The sequence below is a fragment of the Oryctolagus cuniculus genome, chromosome 6, assembly GCF_964237555.1.
Source record: "Oryctolagus cuniculus chromosome 6, mOryCun1.1, whole genome shotgun sequence".
NCBI lineage: Eukaryota > Metazoa > Chordata > Mammalia > Lagomorpha > Leporidae > Oryctolagus > Oryctolagus cuniculus.
Window position 1 is genome coordinate 66942539 of NC_091437.1, and position 16516 is coordinate 66959054.

General features: G+C 59.8%; 1 protein-coding gene across 4 annotated transcripts in view; it reads left to right on the top strand.

The window, feature by feature from the left end:
• Positions 1-16516, top strand: part of FLT4 (fms related receptor tyrosine kinase 4) — a 39485-nt gene that overhangs the window by 18538 nt on the left and 4431 nt on the right. For all 4 annotated transcript variants that reach the window (XM_051833788.2, XM_051833789.2, XM_051833790.2 and 1 more), the window contains exons 11-29: positions 455-581; positions 1633-1741; positions 2604-2966; positions 3111-3257; positions 3357-3488; positions 3594-3700; positions 3963-4098; positions 4519-4623; positions 4927-5040; positions 5225-5313; positions 5419-5569; positions 5934-6028; positions 6399-6521; positions 7493-7604; positions 8320-8419; positions 9005-9110; positions 9946-10100; positions 11397-11517; positions 12932-13017. In XM_051833788.2, the coding sequence (XP_051689748.2) occupies positions 455-581; positions 1633-1741; positions 2604-2966; positions 3111-3257; positions 3357-3488; positions 3594-3700; positions 3963-4098; positions 4519-4623; positions 4927-5040; positions 5225-5313; positions 5419-5569; positions 5934-6028; positions 6399-6521; positions 7493-7604; positions 8320-8419; positions 9005-9110; positions 9946-10100; positions 11397-11517; positions 12932-13017 (2478 nt within the window). The remainder of the gene's footprint in view (positions 1-454; positions 582-1632; positions 1742-2603; positions 2967-3110; positions 3258-3356; positions 3489-3593; positions 3701-3962; positions 4099-4518; positions 4624-4926; positions 5041-5224; positions 5314-5418; positions 5570-5933; positions 6029-6398; positions 6522-7492; positions 7605-8319; positions 8420-9004; positions 9111-9945; positions 10101-11396; positions 11518-12931; positions 13018-16516) is intronic.

A 16516-nucleotide genomic window follows, 5' to 3' on the forward strand; every position in this document is an offset into this window, starting at 1 on the left:
ACTATCATGATCTGTGCCAAGCAAGGGAGGCCTGGGGCCCCCTGCTTGCCTGGTGCTGGCAGACAGGGACCTCTTTTGGGGCCCTGGAATGCCCAACTCATCATAGGAGGAGGCTAGATGTGCAGGGGCTGCACAGCAGCCTGCAGGGGAGCCTGCAGTTCCAAGAAGGGGGAGCGAGGGAGAGCAGGGTGAAATGGTGACTTGGTGAGCTAGGCAGCTCCAAGGTGGAGTGGGCAGGAAGAGGCCAGCAGAAGCAGGATGCAGGGCGCCCACATGAGCACGGGCAGTGCCACAGAAGGGCTGTGTCTGGCATCCTGTGGAGGACAAGGGGCAGGGCACTCCATCCCCCTCACTCACCACGATGGGAGATGAATCTGAAGATGAACCTGACCCCTTTTGTGGGCCTCCCTGCCCATATCCTGCATCCACCCTTGCCTCTCCTGATCCTTGGCAGCCGGCGGCGGCGGCAGCGAGACCGCATGCCACAGTGCCAGGACTGGAGGGAGGTGACCACACAGGACGCTGTAAACCCCATTGAGAGCCTGGACACCTGGTCAGAGTTTGTGGAGGGGAAGAACAAGGTACAGTCAACGGTGCCACCAGGGGGGTGGGAGGAGAGGGGAAGGGGCCTCTTCTGCCTCTCTTGGCTTCTACCTGGCCAGCTAAGGATTAGAGATAGTTCTTGAGGGTCAGGTACCTTTTCTACAACATCTGGGCCTCAGCCCCTCTGCCTGCATGTGGACGGGGCCTGGCCTTGCCTCCAGCTGCTGCCAGCACAAAGATGCTGAGATCCAAGGTGACCCCAGCTACCCACAGGCCCCAGGGCTAGGAAGGGACTGGGTGGGGGCTGGCCAGGTCTCCATAGAAGGGCTGCTGAGCCAGTGGACCAGCCTGGGGGCAATGCTGACAAGCAGCCAGGCGGGGGAGGGGAATGAACAAAGGCACCCACTTCCTACAGTCACTTCCTGTTTTCCTACACACCTCCAGAGCCTTTTCCTGTTCCAGGCCTGGCCAGGAAGTGCCCGGCTTGGGGTGGGGGTGGGGGTCCTAGGACATAGGCAGAGCCTGTGGCCCTCTCTTCCCCACCCCCACCCTTCTCAAGCTTCCTACTCCCTGAGGCCAGAGTCCTTCTGGAATCCTGGGACCACCTTCTCCCCTGGCAAATCCCCAGGACCACAGGAGAGGTGCTGTGGACAGCCCATGGGCCGATGTGGGCACGGCAAGCACAAGGAGCTCACACACTTCGCAGCTGCTGACCCCAGCACAGGAGGGGCTGGACTCTCCGTGCAACCACAGCCTGAAGTGTCGCTCTGGCTTGAGCTGACTCCTTTGGCAAGCAGGCTGCTGACTCCTCCTTAGTGCCAGAGGTCTCTCTGGTCTTCCACGCACTGCCCTCTGACCTCAGCTGCAGCCTGGGCCAGCTATCCATGTGCTGCTCTTGCCTGTGCTGGACAGCCCGAGAGCCTCGTCTTCTCTTCCCAGTCCCGCCTCAGTGCTTCGGTCATCCCTACTCCCAGTGCCTCCACTTCCCCCATTACTCTGGTGGGCACAGCAGGCCCCTGTGCAGACAGGGAGGTCCCGGGAGGGGGACTCAGGAGAAATGGACCCACCTCCTGCCTGTGTTCTGCCCAGACGGTGAGCAAGCTGGTGATCCAAGATGCCAACGTGTCTGCCATGTACAAGTGCGTGGTCTCCAACAAGGTGGGCCGGGACGAGCGGCTCATCTACTTCTACGTGACCAGTGAGTGGCCCGAGAGCCCCCATCCCTTGGGCAGGCCTGGGTGCAGGGTCAGAATCCGGGTGAGGAGGCACTGAGTTTCAAGCAACGGTAGGATGCCCAAGACAGATATCCATGGCCTGCGGGCCCACTGGGTCATCATGGGAGTTGAGATCACCAGCATCTAGACAGGTCCTGGTGCAACAGAGTGGAATGGTACTCTCTGCCCCCCAGCCCTGGAGGCTCTGCCCTCAGGGATGTCCTCCTGCTCCCAGAAGCCCCACCTGGCCCTACCTCCCTGTCACCCAACCCACCCCGACCCCAAGCCCTGGAGCCCTGCAGCCCACTGATGTGTTTTGCTCAGAGGAGAGGAGTTCCAGAGTTGACCCAGATTTTCAAATGTGTTAGTGCCCTCAGGACAGCCAAGAAGCCCAGGAGTAGGCAGTCATGGGCCCAGGAGGGTAGATGAGGGCACCTCCAGAGGCATGGAGCCAGAGAGAAGGGGCCACCAGAACCTGACCAGAAGCAGCCAGAGAGACAAAAGGTCATCAGGACGACAGGGCCAAGCTAGTGGGGAAACCACTGCAAGGAGAGGATGATGGCGCAGGGTGTGGTCAGTAGGGAGAAAGACAGTCAGGTCCCGGATGAGTGTGGTGAGAGGCACTCACAGACATCTGGGCTCCGGGGAGAAATGGGGCTTGTCCAGGAGAGAGATGGCGGCAGGAGGGGAGCTACGGGGCTGATTTCCGAGAGGACACCCTGGAGTGGAGAGGGCCCTGCTCCATGTGGTGCACACTCTCTGCTGAGATCTGAGTGAATTCAAAGGCTGACAGGGAAAAGGAACGAGCTCCCAGCAGAGTCACAGGGGTTCCTCTGCCCTCCATAGCCATCCCTGACGGCTTCAGCATCGAATCGGAGCCGTCCGAGGAGCCCCTGGAAGGCCAAGCGGTGCGCTTGAGCTGCCGCGCCGACAACTTCACCTATGAGCACCTGCGCTGGTACCGCCTCAACCTGTCCACGCTGCACGACGCGCAGGGCAACCCGCTGCTGCTCGACTGCAAAAACGTGCACCTCTTCGCCACGCCGCTGGCCGCCAGCCTAGAGGAGGCGGAGCCCGGGGCGCGCCACGCCACGCTCAGCCTGAGCATCCCCCGCGTGGCCCCCGAGCACGAGGGCGACTACGTGTGCGAGGTGCAGGACCGGCGCAGCCGCGACAAACACTGCCATAAGAAGTACCTGTCGGTGCAGGGTGAGGCGCGGGGCGGGGAGCCCTCCCTCACCAGCTCCACCTCATCCCTGTCTTCCTCCCTTGCCCCTCTTCCGCATCATCTGCGCCCAACCCCAAGGTGCTCTCTTTAGCTCTGCTTAGTTCTCTCTCGACCCCCTGTCCCAGCCCTGGAAGCCCCGCGGCTCACGCAGAACCTGACCGATCTCCTGGTGAACGTGAGCGATTCGCTGGAAATGCGGTGCGCGGTGGCCGGGGCACACGTGCCCAGCATCGTATGGTACAAAGATGAGAGGCTGCTGCAAGAAGAATCTGGTGGGCAGGGTAGCCCCAGGCGGCGGGCAGGGTCTGGCGGTCTGCGAGTCCCACGCGCCAGGACCCGCCTGAGCCCGACCCGCCACTCACCTGCCGCAGGAATCGACCTCGCGGACTCGAACCAGAGGCTGAGCATCCAGCGCGTGCGCGAGGAGGACGCGGGCCGCTATCTGTGCAGCGTGTGCAACGCCAAGGGCTGCGTCAACTCCTCCGCCAGCGTAGCTGTGGGAGGTCCGGCCGCCCCCTCGACCCTCGACCCACGCGCCCTGGTACGGCTCCCCGCGGCCCCTCCTGCGCGCGGCGCGCACCAGAACCTGCCCCTTTCTGCCCATGCAGGCGCCGAAGATAGAGGCAGCATGGAGATCGTGATCCTCGTGGGCACCGGCGTCATTGCCGTGTTCTTTTGGGTCCTCCTCCTGCTCATCTTCTGTAACATGAGGAGGGTGAGTGCTCCTCCCCCAGCTCCTAATACGGTCTCCCTTGCCCCTGCGCCCACTGCTGCCAGCCTTCCAAATAGGGTCCCTACCTTGGTTCACCTGGCAGCCTCGTCTCCCTGGAAACCTCCCCCACCTTTCCATACCAGGCTTTAAAGAGACTGGTCTCTGTCCTCTCGAGTCGATGAGAAACCCCAAGGAAGTGCCATCCACTTTGCCCAAACCGCAGTGGAATGGCCAAAGCAAAGAACTGTCTCACCCCCGTCCCCAGCCAGCCCACGCGGACATCAAGACGGGCTACTTGTCCATCATCATGGATCCCGGGGAGGTGCCTCTGGAGGAGCAATGTGAATACCTGTCCTACGACGCCAGCCAGTGGGAGTTCCCCCGAGAGCGGCTGCACCTGGGTGAGGCCAGCGCCCTGTCTGCCCCCCCCCCTCCCAGCCCCTGCACAGTCGAGCAGGCTGGAGCCAGAAATCCCACCCTTCTCAGAACTCCTGCCAGGAAGGCCCGCCGGACCCTCACCTGGCTGACCTGTTCATCTGGGCGTGCATCCCCAAAGCCACAGAGCCACGGCCAGGGCTCCCAGTTCCCAGGCCCTGGGGTCACTTCCAGCTGCTCTGAGTTGGGTGGGCCTGTCACACCTGCCTGGAGAGGATGCCGGGGGCTTCCTGTCTGCCTGTCCTCTCCCTCTTTTCCCATTGCAGCTGCCCGCGCGCTTCCTGTTTGGCGCAGAGGCTCCTGCCCCGGACCCTTGGGACAGGCTGCCCCTGCCGCCCACCCTCACCCCCCAGACAGTTCACCTGGACCCTCCCCTGCCTCCACAGGGAGAGTCTTGGGCCATGGGGCCTTTGGGAAGGTGGTAGAAGCCTCTGCTTTTGGCATCAATAAGGGCAGCAGCTGCGACACCGTGGCAGTGAAAATGCTCAAAGGTGTGGGAACAGCAGGGGGATGGGAGTCAGCAGGCCTGAGGGGTGGGGGGCCGGGGCTGGGGACTGTGATGCCAGAAGGGAAACTGAGGCTCAGAACTAGAATCTCATCCAAGATTCTACAGAGAGATCTGTGAGAGTACAGCCAAGCTCACCCGCTTCCTCGGAGGGTGGGGGGCGGGGAGCCAGCTGAACATGCTGGGGCCCCAGAAAGAGCCTGACTATGCCTTCAGTAGCGAGGGAGGAGGGGCGTCAGGGATTAGGGCAGAGCCTGGGTCACATGCTAAGGCCCTGTGTTCCCTACAGAGGGCGCCACAGCCAGTGAGCACCGCGCCCTGATGTCGGAGCTCAAAATCTTGATCCACATCGGCAACCACCTCAATGTGGTCAACCTCCTAGGGGCGTGCACCAAACCCAACGGTACGCGTTCCGGCGCCCTGGGAGGAAGCCCAGGCGTCGGGCGCTCGGCGCTCCGAGCGGGAGGAGCCTGCTGGGTTTGAAGGGGCAGGCGGGAATACTGGGTGGGGCATCCTGTCGGGCGAGCGTGTGGCTGCGCACCCGGGGCCCCAGTGCCCTGGGTCACCCAGGGCCGACCCCTCTGCAGGCCCCCTCATGGTGATTGTGGAGTTTTGCAAGTACGGCAACCTCTCCAACTTCCTGCGCGCCAAGCGGGACGCCTTCAGTCCCTTCGCGGTAAGTGGCTCCCCAGTCTGGACGCAGAGCTTCAGGGCGAGCCGGCGGGCGGGGCCCGCGGGTGGCCGGCAACCCTGGGACCCGCCTGGCTTTGTGCACCCGCAGGAGAAGTCTCCGGAGCAACGAAGGCGCTTCCGCGCCATGGTGGAGGGGGCCAAGGCTGATCGAAGGGGGCCGAGAAGCAGCGACAGGGCCGTCCTCGCTAGGCTCCTGATGGGCAAGGGCGGGGCAGGGCGGGCTCCTCCAGTTCAAGAAGGTAAGAGCCTGGCCCGCCCCTCCAGGGGACGCTGGGGTCTGCGGGACTTCCACGGGAGAGCAGGTCCTGGCTTTCTGCCAAGGAAGGGAAGAATCTGCCCTCAGGGACAGATATCACAGATGTTTGACATCCGGCTTGGGATGAATTGACAGAGTAAGGGAGTAGTCCAGGGCCAAGAAGCAGGTGCAAAGGCCGGGAGGTAAGCAGGTGTCCTGGAGAGAGTGGAGGCTGACAGAGTGCTGGGAGCTTCAGGGACCCAGCTAGGAGAGATGCAGTTGGGTGAGCAGATGTCCCCCTTGGGGCTGGATGAGTAGGGAAGCCAGGACAGAGGTGTCTCCTGAGTCCACCTTCCTTCCCTGTGCAGCTGAGGACCTGTGGCTGACCCCACTGACCATGGAAGACCTTGTCTGCTACAGCTTTCAGGTGGCCCGAGGGATGGAGTTCCTGGCCTCCCGGAAAGTGAGCATCCTTCTCCCCACCTCCACAGGCCCTTCAATGGGGAAGAGGGCCCATCCCGCCACCAGCCAGCTGTGCTCTGCCCGCACTTCACCCCACAGTGGTCCTGGGATCCAGCAGGTTTTCACCCATTTTGCAGTGGAGAACTAAGCCCGAAGCCTGGAAATGACTTCCAAGGCCCCCCTGGCGAGTTAGTGCACAGCTGACTGATGGTCTCTGCCGTCCCACACTTTGACACATCCTGGGGGGCACACAGAAGTCTTCACCTGAAAGAGCAAGGCTCAGGCAGGGCACACCCAGGGCTCTGACTGCCTGGGGCACCTGGGAGCTCCACCCTGGCTGACTGCCCCCTCCCACCTCTCTGCACCCCCAGTGCATCCACAGGGACCTGGCTGCTCGGAACATCTTGCTGTCAGAAAGTGACGTGGTGAAGATCTGTGACTTTGGCCTTGCCCGGGACATCTACAAAGACCCTGACTACGTCCGCAAGGGCAGTGTGAGTGCAGGTCACCAGGAGGAGCAGAGATGAGGGCTGGGCAGAGGTGGGGGTAGGGGAGGGGAGGACCACGGTTCTCTTGTCCAGGAGTGGGCAAGAGAGGCTGGCACAGGGTGGCATGTGCTTCTTGGTCTGCCAGGCCACCTGCCCAAATACTGGAGACCCATTGTCCCCCTGGGCCCCAGCAAATTCTGAGAATCTGAGGTCAGGGCACTAACAGTCCTGCCCACTGAGGCATCCTGGGGCAGAGGAGTTGACAAGCATGGAGCACCGTGCTGCACCTGGGGCCTGGTCCATTTGGTGGACACTGACTCCTGCACCTGCCCTGTGGGGTGGTAGAACAGAGACTTTCCACCCAGAGATGGGCAGGCCTGGTGCAGGGCCACCAAAGGAAGTCCATCTGCGCACAAGCTGCAGAGTATCTGCCTGGCAGCCCGCTCTCTGATTTGGGGACAGGAAGAAAGGGTAGGACTGGAGGAAAGGAGCAGGCTGGGTACAGGATGTGCAGTGACGGCCGCCCGCCCTACATGGCTGCTGTGTGAGAGGTGTTGGTCCTTCATTCTAACTGTCAAGTGTGGGGGCACCGGGAGGTGATGGTCATGTGTTCGCAGGAGCTCCCCCATAAGCTGTGAAGAGAAGGCAGTGGGGGTGGCTGAGGTGGAGACACAGACCAGTCCATAAGGGCCCCCAGGTGGAGGGTGTGAGAAGGAGAGGGAGAGGTGATGGGAAAGATGCCTAAGGCCCTCAGGAGGAGGAGAGAATGGGTAGAGCGCGTTTGTAGAGGGTGACGGGGCGACAATGTACAGGGGGGAGGCTGGGCTGAGGGCCTGGAGCTGGAGGACTCTGGGGGAGGGGACTTGTGTCCTGGGCCTACAGCAGGAAGCGGGGGCAGAAGGGACCTGCTGTGGGGGGCGGGGGTGCGCTGCAGCCCTGATTTCCCTCTCCCCGTGTGACACACTTGCGTCCCCCAGGCTCGACTGCCCCTGAAGTGGATGGCCCCCGAAAGCATCTTTGACAAGGTGTACACCACTCACAGTGACGTGTGGTCCTTCGGGGTGCTGCTCTGGGAGATCTTCTCTCTGGGTGAGTGCACAGTGAGGTGCCCAGCTGGGGGGCCTGCCCCGCAAGCAAGCAGCCCAGGCCATTCTGAGGCAAGTGAGCTCACAGACCACCAGGAGCACCCACTTCTCCCCAGCCTGGCCCAGGATCCTCCGGGCCTGAGCCTCCAACAGGGGCCACCCTGGCACCACCCCTGGGGGCAGCCTGCAGGAGGTTGTGCCAGGGCAGATCCCAGGTGCACATGGCAGCCCTGGTCACTGCAGGTTCTGGAGGAGCCTCAGTGTTTACTCTAAACACTCCTGCTGATGCAAGTCCCACAAGGGACTCGGGCACCAGGGGAACAGAGAGGGGTCCCCACACCAGGGCAGGGGAGGCAGTAAACACATGGGAAAATTAAAGTCTCCTCATATGGCCATGGCAATGGGCACCATGCCTGAAAGTGAAAGAGCAGCAAGACTTGGAGGGGGGAGCTGCCTGTGAGCCGGAGGGGCCGGGGTCTGGGCTGCTGCAGGAGGCATTGCTAACATGTCTGGAATGTGTGGGTTCTCCCGGCACCCCCAGAAAGCAGGCCATTGTGAGCTGTTAACTACATGGAGAACTTGGAGCTGAAGAAGGGCAGCTGCTTGTGGTTGGGGGTAGCTATCCCCCCAAGAAGGGGGAGCAGACAGGACAGGGGTGATGGGAGGCTGGGCTGAGTAGCTGGCAGCCCACGCCCCACCCCTCCCCTTCCTGCCACCAGGGGCCTCCCCATATCCTGGGGTGCAGATCAATGAGGAGTTCTGCCAGCGGCTGAAAGATGGCACCCGGATGCGGGCCCCAGAGCTGGCCACCCCTGCCATGTGAGTCTCCCCGACTGGCCTGTGGGGGTGGGGAGATGGGTACAGGGAGAGAGGTGTGCCTGTGGGTGGGGGTCTGTGTGCAAGCGTAGAAGAGGGCTGAGGCAGGAGAGGGCTATGCTGCCATGGACAGGTGTGGGAAGGGGCACAGGTCGGGTAGAGCTAGGGACTGGGGACAGCGTGCAGGCCCAGGGCTTCTCACCCAGCAGATGACTTACTCACTGCCTGTGCCTCTGTATCTCTCCTCTACCGGTGCTGTATGCTGACTCCAGGGAGGCTAGAGCCAATAGCACAGGCCTGGCCTCCACCCTAGAGGACAGAGAACTGCATCGTAACTGCGAGGGGCACAAGCCGGGGAGGGGATGGGGGGGACACAGGTGCTCTGAGAACACTGGAGCCGCAGAGTCAGGGGGACCAGGGCAAGCACATCCTAGAAAAAGGAGCCAGAGGCCGCTGGAGACAGAGGGGAGGGTACTCCATGGCAGGAGCCTAAGCCTACAGCAAGGAAGCTGGGGTCTACTGGGATTGGTGGGCAGAGGGTTTGGGACCCCCTCAGACCCCAGTCCAGCAGCCAGCTGTACCCCGCAGTCGCCACATAATGCTGAGCTGCTGGTCCGGAGACCCCAAAGCAAGGCCTGCCTTCTCAGAGCTGGTGGAGATACTGGGGGACCTGCTCCAAGCCGGGGGCCGGCAGGTGAGTCCCCTCTGCCCCTGCCCTGACTTCCCACCCTCGCTGCCCCTCCAAACCCTGCCCACGCTCAGCTATCTGGCAGGGGCAGGCACGTCCAGACCTTGAGCACTGCCCTCTCATGCCCGCTGCCCATGCCCCCATGTCCCTAGAAGTGAAGATCAGAGCTTCTTCCTGCCCCTGGGGAACCGCTGGCTGGTCCTCACCAACCTTCCAGGCAGCCCTCCTCTCACTAACGTATTAATGATTCGTTCCTTCCCCTTGCACCCGTTCTGCCCTCTGCCCCTGCCCAGCACACAGGCCCTGGACTTGTGAGTCCTGCGTTTCTCCATCCATGCTGGAGTGGCACAGGGGTGGGGAACAAAGCAGGCACCCAGGGCTCTGGGACCTGGAGGAGTCACAAGAAAGCCATCTGCAGGCCAGGCCTCAGGGGCTGGTGACAGACAGTGTGGGGCTGTTTTCACGGCAAAAATAAGACAGAAAGGGTGAGCAGTGGATGCTAAGCCTGCAGCAGCAGCCACAGGCTGCCGTCAGGACACCCCAGCAGAGCTCTGTCCCGCCACCTCTCCCACACTTTCTATAAGCAGGGGCTGTGACCAGGGCCTGAGCGGGGCTGTCAGGAGAATTTAACAAGCCTGGCACAGTGAGCAGTCAGTGTGCTTGACACCTCATTGGCCACAAGAGCTGCGTGTGCTGGGGACCTGGCCTGGGCCTCTGTAGCTTCAGCACTTCACTCGCTCCCATTCCAGGGCTTAGGGCTCCACGCAGACCTGCGCTCAGGGCTTGGGGAGGAGGGGCAGTGCAGGTCTGTGACCCTGGCCTCCTCTCCTGTTCCTGCCAGGAGGGAGAAGAAGGCTGCACAGCGCCTCACGCTGGCTCTCGGAGCTCGGAGGAGGAGGGCAGCTTCCTGCAGGCATCCACCACGGCCCTGCACGTCGCCGAGGCTGACACGGATGACAGCCCCCCACGCCTGCACCGCCACAGCCTGGCCGCCAGGTCAGCAGTGCTCCCTGGGCCTGGCAGGCGACAGGGGGAGAGTGCTTCGGACAGGGCATCATGGAGGAAAGGCAAACTACAAACCTGAGAGACCGTGGGACACCGACTCCAAAAGCAGAGCAGCTTTAAATGACAGCATGGGGTCAGGACGCCTGAGGGCCATGTGGCCTACGCTGTGCTTCCCTGCTCGCTGCCTGCCAGTGCCTCAGGTGTTTGGTGTTGCCGTGACCGGATTCCCGAGGCTGGGTGCTTTAACAAGAAAGGACACTCACTCAACTCACTCTTAGAGAGATTCGGGGGCACAGTGCCGGCACCGGCCCAGCTCTGAGGAGGGCCTCACAGCAGAGGGCTCCACAATGGAGCGAGTGCGAGAAGGACCACAAGGCAGGATAGGAAGCCGGGGAGATTCAGGGCCAGCCTGGTTCCTTTATGACAACTCCCTGGGGATTAACTAGGGTCCCGGAGAACTACAGTAGTCCCTTCTGAGGGTGTTGTCCCTATAACCTGATGACTTTCCCCTAGGCCCACCTCTTAGCTTCAACACACTGAGGACCAGACCTTGGGGCCACCCTCCGGTTCCTTGTGCTCCTGGCCCCCTGAAAGCCCCCTCACCCCAACTTTGTGGAACACCCATCCCAGGCACATTTTCTCGCAGCAGGAGAGAGAGTGGAATGGGCTGGGTTTGGGCCAGGATCCCTCCCATGCCTCAGAGGCAAGCTCTGTGGGCCACAGGGGCCCTGTGAGCAGAAAGACCCCTCAGTAACTGTTTTCCAAAGTCAGAACTTAGCCCAAGTCCCCCAGAATTCTGGATCCGAGCTCTCGGGTAAGCGGCCCTCCACGTTCCCACCAGCATGGCTGACAGGCATTGTCCTGAGAGGGCTGTCCTCAGCACAGAACAGGGCCAGACCTGGGCGACACAAACAGGGATCTGCCCTGGCAGGCTCCCTCCACCACCACCACCCCCTACACAGCCCGCCTTCTTGGCATGGCGGCCCATCCTGGGGAGACAGCCCAGCTGGGGACGACCGTTCACCTCCCACAGCTGAGCACCGGCCATGTACTCGCCAAGCTCTGTCCCTCCTCCTGTACAGCAGTGGAAACACAGCTCAGGGTGGGTGTTGTGGGGAGGCACGCAGCCCAGGTCCTTCCCCTAGAGCTTCACGATGGACATTAAGGCAGGTCCCAGACCAGCACTCAGACCCAGGCTGGGGGTCATTCCCAGGAGGGGAGGGGGAAGGAGCTGTCAGAAGGACTCCTGTGTGCATTTGCTCAGCACCTTCCATCTTCTCCCCACAGATACTACAATTGTGTGTCCTTCCCTGGCTGCCTGGTCAGAGGGACTCAGGCCCAAGGTGCCTCCCAGATGAAGACGTTCGAGGAGTTCCCCATGACCCCGACAGCCTACAAAGCCTCCGGGGTAAGGTGGGGCTGGGGGAGGGGAGGAGTTGTGTGCCTCAGGCCCCAGGGCCACTGAACCCCATGGGGAGCAAGGCATGCAGGTGACAGAAACCACCTGGGACAAAGAGAACAGGACAGATTATACCTGGGCGAGGTCAAGGCCGGGTACGCTTAGGTCTGGGTGCTCATGGGATGTGTCTTAGTATGCTTGTACAGCTGCAATACAGTCCCTGAAGAGGGAAAAGAGGTTTACTTGGCTCACCGTGCTGGATGCTGAAAGCCCAAGACCAGGGGCCGCCTCTGTGAGGGCCGCAAAGCAGGTGGCATCCCAGTGGGGGAGTTTATGCCAGAAAGAATCTCACTGCAAGACAGGAAGCCGGAGACAGACTCAGCAGCCAGGCGACCTCTTCTTTAGCTATCTGTTCTCCAGGAAACTAACTGGGGCCTGCAGAGCCACGCTGATCCCTTCCAGAGACCTAATTCCCTGCCCAAGGTACTAAAGCTCTCTCCTAAATCCCCCACGGCCTCTCAGCAGCACCACACAGAGGACCAGGCCTCCAACACAGGTCCTCCAGGGAACAGGCCCTACCGGTGCCCCAGCAAGCTGCTGCCCCCACATGCAGCTTCCCCTGGTCCCCGTGACCCTCCAGCAGCGCAGAAACTCTAGTGCAGAGACAGCTCCTGCCCCAGCAGGTCTCATGGTGTCCACCTGAGTCTTCGGCCCACTTTGGTGGCAGTAGGCACCTCCGAGCCACGTGGCCTGAGAGTGGGAGACAGTGTCACTAGAAGAGGGGGGGCATGGGAAAGCCTTAGGTGTCAGGCAGGGCCGCCCAGCTAAGCTCAGGTGGCCCCATGAGGCTGGAGCGTGTCCATTTGATCAGAGGAAAGACCAAGGCCCCAAGACCTTGTTCTGGGTGCACACAGTCAGGAGACCAGGCAGGACTTCCCTGTCAATCCCCTTTCGGGGCCGCAGAGAGCCTGGGTTGGCGGGGCTGTGGGGGTGGGGTGGGGAGTGGGCATCAGTGGGAGCCCTTGGCCAACAGGCACAGACTAAGGCCAGCAGAAGGCCTGGGGGGCCCCCACGCTCTGAGAAGGCTTCAGCCTTCCCTCCTGCGTGGTTCACAGTGAGGGGGACCAAGCCTGTAAATGACGAGCTGCCAGACGCTGCCATGCTTGCCCCGTCTCTCCCACACCCAGGCTGGCCTCTTGCAGGGCCCCAGCGCACAGTGGCCCACGGACCAAGGAGTTTCCCTTGTCCATGACAGGGACATGTGAGCCTCTGCCATGTGCCCTGGCGATGGACCAAGTTCCCATTTGAGGGACCGTGTTGGGCCTGAGGACACAGGCTCCGGTTGCCCTGTCTCCTAGCTGAGGACAGCTGTCTGCAGCAGGACCCCCCGTGTGGCCCACAGCCTCGCTTTCTCTCTGCATAGGACAACCAGACAGACAGTGGGATGGTGCTGGCCTCAGAGGAGCTGGAGCAGATAGAGGACAGGCATAGACCAGAAGGCGGGCTCAGGTAAGGGCTTGCGGCGCTGCCTCCCCTGCCAAGGTGAATGGTGCCCTCCGGAGAGAAGAAGAAGCAGAGAGGCCCAGGGAGGGAGACTGGGGTTTGGGTGTGCCCTGTCACTCCTACCTGAAACCTTTCACGCATCCCTGTTCCCTGTGTGGGTATTGAAGGTGGGCCTCTCTGAGGCTCAAAACATTCAGCTGTCTAGCCCCACCGCACAATTCCCCATCACCATTTTGACCCGGCAGCATCTGGCTCCTGGTCAACATCTCCCTTTCATTTGACAGATGCTCAGATGCTGAAAGTGTGCATGACCCACCATGCACATGCACCCCCTCCCACAGCCATGGGGGCCACCCCCAGCCTCAAACCTCCAGCACCCCCACAGAACCACCTTCTGTGGCTGGTGACCACAGAAGCCACACAGATCGTTATAACTTTTGCTGGTGTCACGTTTTTGTTCATGGTCTTCTGGCCTTTTGGGAACATCCTTATGGAGTTGTTTTATGATTATGGTTTGATTTTTATTTATTCGTTTGAGAGACAGATCAAGATAGAGAGAGGGGGAGACTTTCCATCCACTGGTTCAGTCCTCAAATGCCTGCAGCAGCCCTGACGGGACCAAGGCTGAAGCCAGGAGCCAGGAACTCTATCTGGGTCTCCTACGTAGGTGGCAGGGACCCATCACCACTGCCTTCTACGGTCTGCATTCACAGAAAGCTGGAGGCAGGAGTTGGAGTTGGGCATTTTAACTACATGACGCCAGTAGCATTTTAACTGCCACACCAAGCGCCAGCCTCTGGCACTGTATTTTGTTAACAGAGGGAGTCTAGATTGAAGATGATCTCTGTGTCCCCAACAAGATAGCCAGGAAAAAAAAAAAAAGAAGTCTGTCAACTTGAATCTGTAGACTTTTTTAGGGTGCAGACAAAAATACTAAATGTCTACTTAAAATATTTATTTTGTCAGTTTACTAACACATACCTGTTTAAATGACAGGACCTGCAATATTTTGTGAAACATTAGTCTTTTCCCCTTTCTTTAGCCATTTTATCCAAATCATTCACCTGCAGCTCTGACATGGGGACCTTTGTCGGGGGCCCACATGGGGGTGTCTGACATCATTTGCCAGCGACAATTCTTTACTTATACCTGTGCAGTTTTTTTTTAAGACTTATTTACTTATTTGAAACGCAGAGTTACAGAGAGGCATAGGTAGAGAGAGAGAGGACTTCTATCTGATGGTTCACTCCCTAGATGGCCACAACGGCCAGAGCTGCACCGATCCGAAGCCAGGACCAAGAGCTTACCCCGGGTCTCCCATGTGGATGCAGAGGCCCAAGGACTCGGGCCATTTTCTGCTCTCCCAGGCCATAGCAGAGAGCTGGATCAGAGGTGGAGCAGCCAGGACTCGAACCAGTGCCTATATGGGATGCCGGCACTGTAGGCCACCACTTTACCTGCTATGCCATAGCACCAGCCCTGCAGTTTTTGAATCTTTGAATCTTCTACCCTCTGCCTTGAGCATTTGCACTGATCCTAGTTTTGTGTTTGCTGTTTCGACTGTGGTCAATGGCGGCCTGAAAACACTAAGTGAAAACTGCCAGAAATGAAGAGGCAGCCCCTTTTCATGTGCACACCATTTTGAGTTGGATGATGCAATCTGACAGCCTCCACTCGACCCTGCCCTTGTGCAGCGCATCCACACTGCACACACTGCCGCTGCCACTGCCACCACCGCCATGCGCTCACCACTGCTGTGTCCTGGCCCTGGTGTTTACATAACCCTTGAGAATGGCTCAACATGCGGGAGTGGTGATGCTGGCAGTTCCACAGATGCTACAGAGAAGCGGAAAGGTGCCTCCTTGAAGAGACAAGGTGGAAGTTTGCAAGTTCAGATGGAAAGAAAAAAACCCTACGCTGAGGTTACTGTGATGTAAAATAGGAGAAAAAGAATGGGTGCCCTCTTTGCTGTCATACCTCAGACTGCACGAGGTACAGCGTCGGTGTGTGGCAGGTGCTCAGTGAACATGGGAAGGCCCTAAGGGACAGGGCTCCGTGCCATCTGTGGTCTCAGGCTTCCACAGCCAGTCTTGGCTCTCACCCCTGCAGCTGAGGGCTAAGGCCTTTGTCTGACTTTCCGATGGTTGGTGTCTTTTGGTTCTGCTTTTCTCACAGGTGTATTTATGACTTTATAACTAAGCCAACCACTTGCTTGTGTCTTGCTCCAGCCAACAAAGGCTGTGTTGGCGGCATGGCTGGCCCTGGCAATTGTGGGGCCTGCCCAGGAACCACCCCTGCATCTGCATCCTGCACCTTTACCTCCCTGTCTCTTGTCTCGCTGATCAATTCCATCAGGTGACTTCTATTTTCTGTGAGTAACATGGGCTTGGAAAGGCAGCGGCAGTTACACCTGCAGAACTATAAGGGCTGTTTCGTTCCCAAACAGCATGTTAGTGTTCCAAAAAAGCAAGTAAAATGGTAAACTGGAGAGGACTACCATTTAAATGCTGATCTCCTAATCTCGCTCAGAATCAAACAGAGCCACCATTCAGCCCAAGCCTGTGAGGTAGGCAGACAGACTCCGTGTACCATGAGTAGGGCGCTCCACACAGGGACCAGCACATCCAAGCAGGAGCCACAGGAGAAGGGGAGTCAGCTGGGGCAGGAGAGGAACGTGGCAAAGCCCTGGGGACAGGGGCCGCACTGACCGGGGACACAGCGGAAGAGACTGAGGCCCAACAGAGGAGGAGCAGAGCTGTGTTTGTGAACATTTGAGGCACGAGGAGTGGCTGGCTGGGGAGGGCTCTGCTTCCAGAAGAGCGATGAGCAGGCAGGGAGTGCTGCTGGGTGGTCAAAGAAGAAAGTACCAGAAGATTCTGTGGAAGGATGATAGTGTCCAGAATTCAGAAAACAGCATTCTCGCTCTCTCTCTCGCTCTCTCTCTCTCTCTCTCACACACACACACACAGTGCCTGGTTCTCTACCAAAAATGCTCCTCACGACAATGGCAACAGAGGGCACTGTTCTTCCCACAGGTTCCCTTGGGACACAGGTGCAGCAGCTCACTGGGCAGATACATGCCCCTGGAGAGGTCTGTGTGGGAAGAAGGGAGGAGTTTATCTGCCCGGTCCTTTCCTGCTAACCCTTGGTCAGATTCACCCCGTAGGGAGTTAATCTCTCCTCATTTCCAGGTTGCCTCATCTGGCCCTTTCAGCAACCAGGATGCCAGATCCCACTCCCTTCCCTATGGCCTTTTATCTGAATCTACAGGTGGCTGATGGGAGAGCCAGGGAGAGAGCCCTGCGTTCCCTCAGGCACTGGATGACCCTGGCAGCAGTGTGATGCAGGACTTGAAAGGAGCCTTTGAAAGAAGGATGCAGTCAAAGGGATTTGAGTGTCACCAAAGAGGCAGGGTGCTATGTCATTTTTCAGTGGAGGAAAAGCCACCTATCTTCATTCATTTTCTGCTGCTGTAACAAAATACCTGGGCCTTGTGGGGAGCAAC